The following is a 12271-nucleotide window of genomic DNA, read 5'->3' on the forward strand; positions in this document are numbered from 1 at the left end:
TTCACTGTTAAATATACAGAAAGTGAAATAAGTCAATCGGAGAAAGACAATGGTCATATAGTTTTACTCATATGTGGAACATAATAGTACAGAGGACCATAAGGGAAGGGAGGGAAAAATTGAATGGGAAGAAATCAGAGAGGGAGACAAACCATGAGAGACTCTTAACTCTGGGAGACAAAATGAAGGTTTGCTGAAGGGGAGGTAGGTGGGGGGATGGGGTAATTGAGTGATGGACATTAAGGAGGGCACTGGGTGATGAGCACTGGGTAGTATTAGCAACTGATTAATTACTGAACACTACATCTGAAACTGATGATATGTTGGCTAATTGAATTTAAATTAAAAAAATACACAAGGAAAACATGTGCAGAACATACTCATGGTAGGTAGAACCTGCTCAGTGGGTGGTTTCTGCACCAAGATTGATGAAAGTGGGCCTGTGTGGCCTGCAGTAGGCTTGTGCCATTCCCAAGTGGAAGACTCTCAAATGAAGAGCAATATGAGCCACCATGAGCTGAAGAAGGCTAATAGCACAAAAGAGTTTCTGTTCACACTAAGGGACAGGCTTCTATTTTATTTTTTTCCTGAAACTTCATTGTGTTCTTTTCTCCAACACATGTTTTAAAATTAGTGCAATACCAAATGAGACATGAGGAAGGAGACACAGGATGGAATCAGAGTTATTATAAATGGCATCCAGGAAGCTCTGTGGTAGATGACTGATATATCTTGATAAAGAGAAAATGAACAGAATATTTCATAAGCCCATCTTTCCCTAGAGGGGAAAAACACACACATTTTTTGTTTTGGATAAATAGCTAAAGCTTTTGCAGAGGGGAAAGAGTCATGGGAAAATGAAAATGTCTCTATGTCTATAACACAAAAAAATATCAAAGTAATAAAATATTAAAGGGCAAGAGGGTATATCTGTAAAAAATCATGGTACATGTTGGATAAAAAAGTAAAATTATGGGATTAAATGGTTGCGTTACTGAAATAGCACTTGGTACATAAACTCAAGCATTCCTTTTCAAATTCAGTTTCTCAGAGGCTGGGCTTCACATGCCTGAGCAATTTCGACATTATCTTTGCCTTCATTCTTCTTTATTCGAATAAACACAACTGCTAAAATTATACCTAAAAGAGAAAACTCAGGGTCAGGGAGATGGAATCTTATAATGTATTATCACATTCGTTTATAAAGCAGTATTCTGGTAGGAAAAAATGACTCATGTGACTTCATTTCTTTTTGTGGTTCAACAAAGTTTTGTTGTCCTGGTGAATAAGGGATTCTAGGCATTGGCTTTCTTGGATTCGTAAGCTTATCATTTATCTTGTTGTTGGTAAGTGTGTGTCAAGTCCCAAACCATATCTAAGCTGGTGGCTGGGTCTTTACCAAGGAATATAGGACATAATGCATGCTGAAGACTAAATGTGTAAGCATCTGATAGAGTTCCTGACATTTGGACGTATTCAATAAATGTCTATTCCAGTCCTTCCTCTTCTCTAGAGGAAATAGCCAGATCAGAACAACTAGAAAGCTGTCCTCTGACCTGTTCACCTACCTAAAGTTTAGATGTGTCCACACCAGATACCACATTTCCTTTGGTGCCTTCCTCATGGCTCTAGCTCTAGTAGACTCCCTAACCTTTCTGGTTTCTCTTATCTCTGAACTCCTGCAAAATTACCTTGTGCGTTTTAGCTCTAATTGTGTACTATAAACCAAAGACCGATGTGGAAAAAGGGAGTTGTTTTAAGGAAATCGATCTGGCTGTAATTTATGGGAGGATTCGTGGCAAAAAAGATCGGATGCTCAAAGACTGATTAAGCAGCCCGGGTGGCCCAGCAGTTTAGCGCCGCCTTCAGCCCAGGGCGTCATCCTGGAGACGGGAATCGAATCCCACATCGGGCTCCCGGCATGGAACCTGCTTCTCCCTCTGCCTGTGTCTCTGCCTCTCTCTCTCTCTCTCTCTCTCTCTCTCTCATGAATAAATAAAAATGTTTAAAAAAAGAAAAAGAATCTTGCCCCAATGGGTGCCTGGATGGCTCAAATGGTTAAGCATCTGTTTTTGGCTCAGGTCATAATATCCAGGTCCTGGGATCGAGTCCAACATCAAGCTACACATTGAGCTCCACATCAGGCTCCTGGCTCAGCAAGGAGTCTGCTTCTTCCTCTTTGTCTGCCCCTCCCCCCCGATCTTGCTCTTTCTCTGTCTCTCTCTATCTCTTTCTCTCATCTTGCATGAATCTCAACCTTATTTTGAAAAAAGTAAGGGTATAAAACTATAAGATTCTGTTACTTCTATCTAGATATCACCAAATTTACCCAATTTTTATCGTGTGGCAAAATTGTGGGATTAAATGGCCATGGAAGAAAACTGCTATTTGGTGCATAAATTCAAAAATCCTTTCAAGATGGGAGGGCGAATAGAGTGAGAAAAGGCAAAGAGGCAGAAGGGAGGTTGGTAAGTGAGTGAAAACTCAATAGGACAACTCAGTTAGTATAAAAGGTGTGTACCAGCAAGTGGTCAGGGAGAAAAGAGATCTCCGTGCACATGTGAAGATGGGTAATGGCTATGTGACAAAGGTCCTTTTCTGTTGTGATAATGAGGAATTTGGAAGGAGTGGTATAAGGAAATGAGATCCCTTTTAGACCTGTGAATCAGAGTCCAGTGTGACAGACTGAGTCATGGCCGAAAAGACCAAATGCCAAGAGAACAATTAAGAATTCTTAGAAGAATCCCAGCCCTCCTTGTCAAAGAGAAAGGACGTGAGGTGGTGTAAACCCCTTAGTCAGGTGGATCTGACTTGATGAAGGATCTATCTTTAATATTTAACTTATGGTGAGGACAGCAGTTGAAAGAAGACAATTACCACAGCAAGCACTGAGCTTTCCACAAAAAAGAAGATGGCTACACGTGGGGACTCTGCTGTGTAGCCTGGTCAGGGGTGAAGGCACTATAAGGCCTGTGATAAGATCAAATTGTTCTGGGGTAATAAAGAATCAGAGTCTAGAGTCATGAAAATATGCAAAGGAAAGTTCAGCAACGTTCCAGGTGTATGAGCATCTCCACCGGAAGACTGATTGTCCCTGTTCCAACGATGGTAGACTACCCTGTAAGCTCCGTGAGTGCGGGATCTGTGTGTCTTGCCCATCACTGTGTTCCCATATCGAGCATAGTGCCCGGCACGTAGCAGGGCACAGCTACTGCACTTCTTTCTCCTTCATCACAAAACCTTGGTAACTAGGCCCAAAGTATAACAATGTATGCTTTAAAGCCTCTTGTGTTATATTTCCCAACTAACCAACAAGGCAACGGTAAGTAAAGGCTGGTACGAAGGCAGCAGCTCTCAACTAGGAGAGATAGTTTGCTAATGATCTATCTTCCTGGCTATTGCGGAGTTGCCAGCGAGCAGCCACCAGCCCAGCCCTGAAGAGAGATCCTGAGGTAAGGGTTTCAAAGGTCCAGAGCGGGAACCCTCGAATCTGAGAAATTATACTCACCAATAACCAAAAAGGTGGTCAGAAGTATACCAACTGCCATGCCCACAGTGGGCATCCCCGACTGGTGACCGGCTGGCCGGAAACAACTTCCTTCCACACACTTGCAGAAAGTAACTGAAAAGCAGAACCGTATTCGGTAAAATATATTTTCAAGAAAACCGTTGCAGAATTCCTTATCAAAGACAAGAATTCTCTCAAACTACCTATGGTGACAGACATATTCCAAGTTGCCTGTGGGAAAATACCTACCTGGTAACGAGACTGTTCCCTTCAATTCTGGTTCACCGCCATCACTGATGTGGATTGGGACGCTGTAAACTCTCTCCTCAAAGTTCGTGTGCTTGGTGGAGAGTTTGGCATGAGATCCTGTCAGGATAGGGGAAAAAAATGAATGACATGAAAACACAACCTCAGAACCATATATCAGTAAGAATAAGGCTCGTCTTAGTATATACTAAGGTTGACCAAGAAATGATTATGAGTTAAACTTTCCAAAGCATCACCACTCTTCATGTACCTTCCATAGTGTCAAAGAGGATGCCAAAGCATCCTGAGATTTCCTGATGGTGATTTCTCTGTAGAATGAACACTACTGAATATAGCTGGTAATCATTATTCCCTATAGCTATGTTTTATAAAGTTAAACTGAATTAATACCGAATCAGAAAGAGAAAAACTATTTGAAGAAATAATTGCTAATTGTTTTTCCAAATTTGATGAAAACTCTAAATCCTCAGATCCCAGAAGATTAGTAAAGCCCAGGAAAAAGAAAAGCAAACAAAACTACATTAAGGCACATAATAATCAAAATGCTTAAAACTATTGGAAAAAAATATCTTAAAAGCATCCAAAAGGGGAAAAATATGTTACATTTAAGGGAACAAAGAACAACGCAATCCGGAACACGGTAGAAAAAATATCTTTAAAGTACTGAGAGACCAAAGTCCCCACAAATTTAAAAGTATTCCAGTCAAATGCTCTCTGGTCACTACGAAATTAAGTTAGAAATCAATAATCAGAAAGCGGTGGGAAATCCCCATATACTTGGGCACTATATAATACACTTCAAAATAACCCATGGGTCACAGGAGAAATGTAAAGGGAAATTAGAAAGTATTTGGAACTGAATGAAAATGAAAACACACATCAAACCAACATGACACCGAGAGAGAAATTTATTGCACCAAATGTCTGTGCTAACAAACCAAAAATTTCCAAATTAATTGCCTCAACTTCCACCTTAATAAAAATGGAACAAGAAGAACAAATTAAATACAACATAAGAAGAATGAGGGAAATAATAAAGAACTGAGCTTTGAAACACAAAACCAAAAAATTGAGAAAAGTCTATGAAATAAAAGCTGGTTCTTTGAGAATATCAAAATTAATAACCTCTAGCCAGGCTGATCAGGGAAAAAGAGATAATTTTTCAATATCAGAATGAGGTGATGATATCACTACATATTCTGTAGATATTAAGAGAATAATAAAATAATAAGGTAAATAACTGTGCCAATAAATTAGACAAATCAAATGAAATAGACAAATTATTTAAAAGATACAAACTAACAAGTTCAATCAACAAGAAATCTATAACTTAAATAGCCCTGTATCTACTAAATAAATTAAATTTTTAATTAAAACTTCCTATAAAGACAGCTCTGGGTCCAGATGGCTTCACTGGTGAATTCTACCAAACTTTAAGAGAGAAATAAAAAACAATTTTACACAAAGCTTTTCAGATAATTGAAGAAATAGAATACTTCCTAACTCAGATTATGAGGCCAGCATTACTCTGATACCAAAACCAGACAAAGCCATTAAAAGGAAAAGAAAAATATAAACCAATAGGCTCAAGAATGTAGATGGAGAAATCCTTAAAATTTTAGCAAAGCAAATTCAACAATATATAAGAATATTAATATTTCACCACCAACTAAGCATTGCAAAAAAGGCATGTGAGAATTTTGGTATCCGTCCCTAGTTAGCAAAAAGAAACAAACGCCTCTCTGCAAGTTAGCAATAGAAGATAAATGCCTCGATCTGATAAAGGACATGTACAAAAACCTAGAGCAAACTTCATACTTAATGGTCGAAGACTGAATGCTTTCCCCCCATATTAGGGACACTACTTTCATTCAACACTCTACTGATAGTTTCAGCCAGTAATAAAACAAGATAAAGAAATAAAAGGCATCCAGTTTGGAAAAGATATTAAAGTGATACTATTCACAGACAACAGGATTGCCCATGGAGAAAATCTATGGAGTCATTAAAAAAGGAAGAGAGAGCACAGCAAAGTGAGGTCAGCAGTGTCATAGGATATAAGATCGATACACAAAAACCATCAATTATATTCCCTTATCCTGGAATTACTTAAAGATTAAATTTTTAAATACCACTTAAAATAGCATCAAATATATAAGATGCTTAGGGGAAAATCTGCAAAAACTACACCCTGAAAATTAAAACACTGCTCAGAGAAATTAAGGAAGACCTAAATAAATGGATATATATCATCTTCATGGTTTACAAGATTCCATTTTTTGGTTAAGATGTCAATTCTTTCCCAAATGCAGGTAGAGATTCATATGATCCCAAATCACAATCCCCATAGACTTTTTTGGTACAAATGGATAAGCTACAGTCTAAAATTTAGATAGAATGCAAAAGACCTAGAATAGATGAAAAAAAAATCTTGAAAAAGAACACAGTTGGGAAAATTACATTACCTGATTTTAAGTTTTATTCTAGTGCAACAGTCATCAAAACAGTGTAAAAGTCTATAAAGGTAGGCAGATGAATGAGATGGAAAAGTCTAGAAATGGATCCATATACATGTGGTCACTTGATCTTTGACAAAGCTGCCAAGACAATTCAATGTGAAAAGGATATTTCCACTGTATAGTGTCAGAACAATTAAATGGTCTTATTAAATATGATGAAACTTGACCTCAACCACATACTACATGCAAAACTTAACTTGAGGGGCACCTGGGTGGCTCAGTCGGTTAAGCATCAGCTCTTGATTTCCACTCAGGTCACCATCTCAGGGTCGTGAGATCCAATCCCACAGCAGGCTCCACACTCAGAGGGGAGTCTGCTTGAGATTCCCTCTCTCCCTCTCTCTCGGCCCCTCCCACTGCATGCTCTCTCTCTCTCTTTCTAAAAACAATAAATAAGTAAACTTTTTTTAAAAAATTAACTTGAGAATGGATCATGGAGCTAAATGTAAAAGCTAAAACATAAAACCTTTGTTGGGGGGGAATTAGAAAATTTTAGCAACCTTGGGTTTGGCAAAAATTTCTTAAATATCACAACAAAAAAAGTCACAAATTACAAAAATTCTAAAAATTGATAAACCAGACGCCATCAAAAACCTTTCAATTCGTTCTTCAAAAGACAATGTTACAAAATGAAAATGGAAGCCATGGTCTATGACAAAATTTCTGTAAACATACCTGACAAAGAATTTGTACCTAGACTATAGAAAGAATGCTAGGAGTCAACAGTGAAAGCCAGTAGCCAGATTTTTCAGATGGACACAGAAGTTGATCAGACACTTCACCATTGAAGTCACACGGATGGCAAATAAGCACATGGAAAGATGCTCAACACCGGTAGTCTTTAGGGGAAACATAAATCAAAACCATAATGAAATGCCACTGCACTCCCACTAGAATGGCTAAAATTAAAAAAAAAAAAAAGACTAAGTGTAACAAGAGATGGGGAGCATGTTGAGCAACTAGGCCTCTCATGCGCCAGTGGGAATGTAAAATGTCACGACCTGGAAGACAGTTTGCCATTTTCTTAAAAAGTTAACCACGTGGCTACCATTGGATCCAGCCATTCCACTGCTAGGTATTCAATCAAGAAAAACGAAAGCAAAAGTCTTGCTCACAAATGCTCATAGCAGTCTTACTTGTAACAGCAAAAACTGGAAGCGACCTACACGACAATCAGTATGTGAAAAGCTAACAGACCGTCAGAGCGGCTGATCACGGAATACTCCTCGGTAATAACCAGGAATGAGGTATTGAGATGCACAAAAACGTGGATAAACCCCAAAATAAATATGCTAGGTGAAAGTAGCCAGACAAAGAAGGGTACACACTGTATTACTGTATTTAGATAGGACTCTTGAAAATGCAAACTGATCTATAGGGACAGGAGGCAGATCGGTGGTTACCTGGGGATGGGGGACGGAGGATGGGCAGGGTGGGGTGACAAACGGGATTTGCAACTGGAGTGTGAGAAATCTTGGAGGCCACTGAAACTGTTCTTGTCCCTCTTGTGCTGATGGCTTCAATGATGCCTACATTTATCAATCTTTATAAAATTGTACACTTTAAATATCTGCTGTCTATTGTATGACAGTTGTATTTTAATGGGGCTTGTTTTTTTTTAAAAAAAAAACATTATGAAATCCATTTCTCAGCTACCATTGGAAATTTTGCAAATGCTGTCTACATTGTTCGATTATCCAATTGTCTGACGTGTACTAAGGGGGATGCCGTGTGGTCATCTTTCCTCCCTCCAAAGCCCAGGGCTTTCTCCCCTCTGAAGAGCTCTTCTCTACAAGTTTTCAAAGCACGAACTTCCTGCCTGCAGCCCGGGAGCCCTGCGTTGATGCTGCGAGCACACCACGGCCCATAAAATCTCACTGTAACCTCTCATCGGCCAGGGTTTGTTCTATGTCCTTGGACAACTCACAGTTTTTTGTTTTTGTTTTTGTTTTTTGACAACTCACCGTTGATTCGCTTAACTTCCCAGTCATTTTCTAAGACTTTGCTGCCAAGAGAAAATGTAAACCGTGGACCCCGAAAAAACTGCTGATCATCATCAGTGGCCTCGAAAATGACACTTCCAGGTGCTTGGAGGGGGTGGCACAGAAACAAGTGTGGGTGGTCCGTGGCTAGCCGAGGGGGGTTATCGTTCACATCGGACAGGGCCAGGTGGAAAGTGGCTACGGAGCTCAGGGAGGAGCCACCTAAGGAAGTGAGGGATTGAAACATGGTATCAGCGTTCTCATTTTCCTCTTAACGTGAAATAGATACTTCCTTGTCTTAAAAAAAAAAAAATATATATATATATATATATATATACACAAACACACACAAAATAAATATTTATATATATACACAGACACATAAGGTAGTAGAAAGATAATAAGCTTTTAGAATCAGACTTGTTTTCACTTCCTGGTTAAAAAGTCTTAGTGATAACAATAATAATTAAGATTTACACACTAATTTTTTTAAATTTAAATTCAAGTTAGTTAACATATGGTGTAGTATTGGTTTCAGGAGTAGAATCTAGTGATCTATCACTTACGTCTAACACCCAGTGCTCATCCCAACAAGGGCCCTTCTTCATACCCATCACCCATCTAGCCCATCCCCACCACGTCTCCTCCAGCAACCCTCAGTTTGCTTCCTATAGTTAAGAGTCTCTGATGGTTTACCTCCCTCTCTGTTTTTATCTTATTCTGTTTTTCTCTCCCTTCCTCTATGTTCACGTGTTTTGCTTCTAAAATTCCACATATGAGTGAAGTCTCATGCGTCTCTGACTGACTTATTTCATTTAGCATAATACCCTCTAGTTCCATCCACCTCGTTGCAAATGGCAAGATTTCACTCCTTCTGATGGCTGAGGAATATTCCATTGTATATATATGTACACACCTCATCTTCTTTATTCATTCTTCTGTGGTGGACATCCGGGCCCTTTCCATAATTTGGCTACTGCTGATAGCGCTGCTATAAACATCAGGGCGCATGTGTCCCTCTGAATCAGCATTTTCATGTCCTTTGGGTAAAGACCCAGTAGTACAATTGCTGGGTTGTAGAAAAGTTCTATTCTTAACTTTTCGAGGACCTTCCATACTGTTTTCCAGAGTGGCTGCACCAGTTTGCAACCCCACTGACCCTGCAGAAAGATTCCCCTTTCTCAGCATCTTTGCCAACACCTGTCTCCTGTGTTGTTAAGTGTAGCCATTCTGACAGGTGTGAGGTGACATCTCATTGTGGTTTTGAGCTGTATTTCCCTGATGATGAGTGACGTGGAGCATCTTCTCATGTGTCTGTTGGCCAGTGTATGTCTTCTTTGGAAGAATGTCTGTTCATGTCTTCTGCCCATTTCTTAATTGGGTTATTTATTTTTTGGGTGCATGCATTCCTTTGAATCAGCGCTTGTGTATCCTTTGGATAAACACCTAGTACGGCGGGGATCCCTGGGTGGCTCAGCGGCTTAGCACCTGCCTGCTGCTCAGGGTGTGATCCTGGAGTCCTGGGATTGAGTCCCACATCGGGCTCCCTGCATGGAGCCTACTTCTCCCTCTGCCTCTCTCTCTCTCTCTCTCTGTGTGTGTGTGTGTCTCATGAATAAATAAATAAAATCTTAAAAAAAAATACCTAGTAGGGCAATTGCAATTGATTTTGATGAGTTCCTCAAAGATTCTGGATCTTAGCCCTTTATCTGATATGTCATTTGCAACTATCTTCTCCCATTCCGTACGTTGCCTTTTAGTTTTGTTTATTGTTTCCTTTGTCGTGCAGAAGCTTTTATCTTGATGAAGTCCCATGAGTTCATTTTTGCTTTTGTTTTCCTTGCCTCCAATGATGTGTCTGGTAAGAAGTTGCTGGTGAGAAGATTCATTCTTCTGCACGTGGCTGTCCAATTTTCCCAACACTATTTATTAAAGAGACTGTGTTTTTTCCAGTGGATAGTCTTTCCTGCTTTGTCGAAGATGAGTTGATCACAGAGTTGAGGGCCCATTTCTGGGTTCTCTGTTCTGTTCCATTGACCTATGTGCCAGGACCATACTGTCTGGATGATCACAGCTTTATAATACAGCTTGAAATCTGGGATTGTGATGCCTGCAGGTTTGTTTTTCCTTCTCAACATTCCTTTGGCCATTTACAGTCTATCCTGGTTCCATACAGATTTGGGGATTGTTTGTTCCAATTTTGTGAAAAATGCTGGTGTTATTTTGATCGGGATTGCACTGAATGTGCAAATTGCTTTGGGTGTCCATTACCTCAAAACAACTCTGATCTGTGTCTACTGGTGACAAGACTGATGTTCAGAGAAGCCGGGTGGCTTGTTCAAGGTCACACAGCAGTAGAGAGGCTTCCACCCCAGGAAGTCTGACTCTAGAGCCCACAACTTCTCCTCAACACTGACCTAGGCATGTTGGTTAAGTGTCCTACACCTCATTTCTTCCACTGTGAAACACGTGACTCTGTGAGGCTCCCACATGTGGTGTTCGTTGAAAATAACAAAGGGCTTCACAAGCATCATTTACTCCGGTGGAGCAGTGAAAGCTGTGGAGTCTGTACCCTTCATATTCGGAAGCCGTGTGATTCTGAGCAAGTTGCTTAACTTCTCAGTGCCTTGATTTCCTCGTCCATAAAATCTGGTCAATAACAGCACCTACCCACAGTGTTGTATGAGGACTAAGTTATTATACTAGGTGCTAAAATCGGGGCTGCCAACGCAATGCAAACACTGACTCCTCTCACCCTCCCCGACATCAGTCACAGGTACCAGTTCCACAGTGTCCCATCCCATCTTGCTTCAAATCCAGTGAACCTGGTCTTCTCGCTTTGCTTTTCAACTGTCTGCTAGGGCCCTGACCCCACACAACCAGAGGAGGAACAGGCATGTGCTCTCGAAGTCGTTCCATCCATCTGCATCATTTCAGAGCTGACAAAAGGCACAGGACTTCGAATCCTGGTTTTGATTCATGGAACTTCATGGAACTTCAAAAACGTGAGAGGTCCCTGGGACACATCCCAAGCGGCACGAAGGCTCAGCCAGGATCTGCCTACTGATTATCCCAAGCTTTTAAGTCAAGAGTTCAATGTATACAGTGTGATAGTGGAATGTGCTCCTCTGGAGACAAGCAAGGGAGACAAGGCGTATCCACTTGGGCACAATTGTTCCAAATTGGGGACACACTTCGGCATTTCTACCCTCATTGGCTTAACTCGACTGGGGCACTTTTGTTTTTCTTAATCCTTTCGCATGCAGGGACTATTTTGATGATTCCCATGCATTGGAATGGTCCCCAGTCCTCCCAATCTTGGGCCTCCCATTTGGAAGTTCATTTTTTTGGTTGAGAACGTATTCATGTAGTCCTAATTTGTTCCGTTCTCATTTTTTGGTAAACCAGGCAGATACATTTACTGTTTAATTAGAGGCTTCAACTGGCATAAGAGCAACAGAATTTCTACGCTAAGTTGGAAATTTTCATTTAAACGCAAAGAAACGTAATGTTGGAAATGCCAGCTTTATCACTGGTAAGCATACTATTCCTATCAGTGTATGTTTATTTTAATTTTTTAAGTTCCCTGGAACTCCACCTTCAAAGTCGGTGTGGGGATATATATCATCACAACCAGATTAAATGGGATGCAAAGATTATACAGGATGATTCAAACATCTTGGCTTGTCTATAAAAGAAATCTTTCCTTTCAAAAGCTCACCCAGTTTCAGCAAAACTGAGACACCCGGGCTGGGGGAGATGGGCGGGGGGGACACCCAAACCTTGTGAATCAGAATCTCCAGAGATGAACTCCTCGTATCTTACTGAACAAGCTCCCAAGTGATTCTGGCGTAAGTTGAGAACATGGTATAAAATGTTTTCTGGATCAGACCCGAGCCATTGCAATTTAAGGCTGAAGGAGCAAGTAAGGGTCTGGGTCAACAGGGCCGTGGTTTGGCCCTGCTCTCAGGAGAAACCCACAACCACTTTGGAGG

General features: G+C 40.4%; 1 protein-coding gene across 5 annotated transcripts in view; it reads right to left on the minus strand.

The window, feature by feature from the left end:
- Positions 1-557: 557 nt before the first annotated feature.
- CDH17 (cadherin 17) overlaps positions 558-12271 on the minus strand; it is a 62542-nt gene continuing 50828 nt past the window's right edge. For all 5 annotated transcript variants that reach the window (XM_038579764.1, XM_038579768.1, XM_038579765.1 and 2 more), the window contains 4 exons: positions 8259-8498; positions 3758-3874; positions 3509-3622; positions 558-1140 (listed from right to left, as the gene is read on the minus strand). In XM_038579764.1, the coding sequence (XP_038435692.1) occupies positions 1040-1140; positions 3509-3622; positions 3758-3874; positions 8259-8498 (572 nt within the window). In that variant the 3' untranslated portion in view covers positions 558-1039. The remainder of the gene's footprint in view (positions 1141-3508; positions 3623-3757; positions 3875-8258; positions 8499-12271) is intronic.

This window comes from Canis lupus, chromosome 29 (genome assembly GCF_011100685.1).
Source record: "Canis lupus familiaris isolate Mischka breed German Shepherd chromosome 29, alternate assembly UU_Cfam_GSD_1.0, whole genome shotgun sequence".
Taxonomy (NCBI): domain Eukaryota; kingdom Metazoa; phylum Chordata; class Mammalia; order Carnivora; family Canidae; genus Canis; species Canis lupus.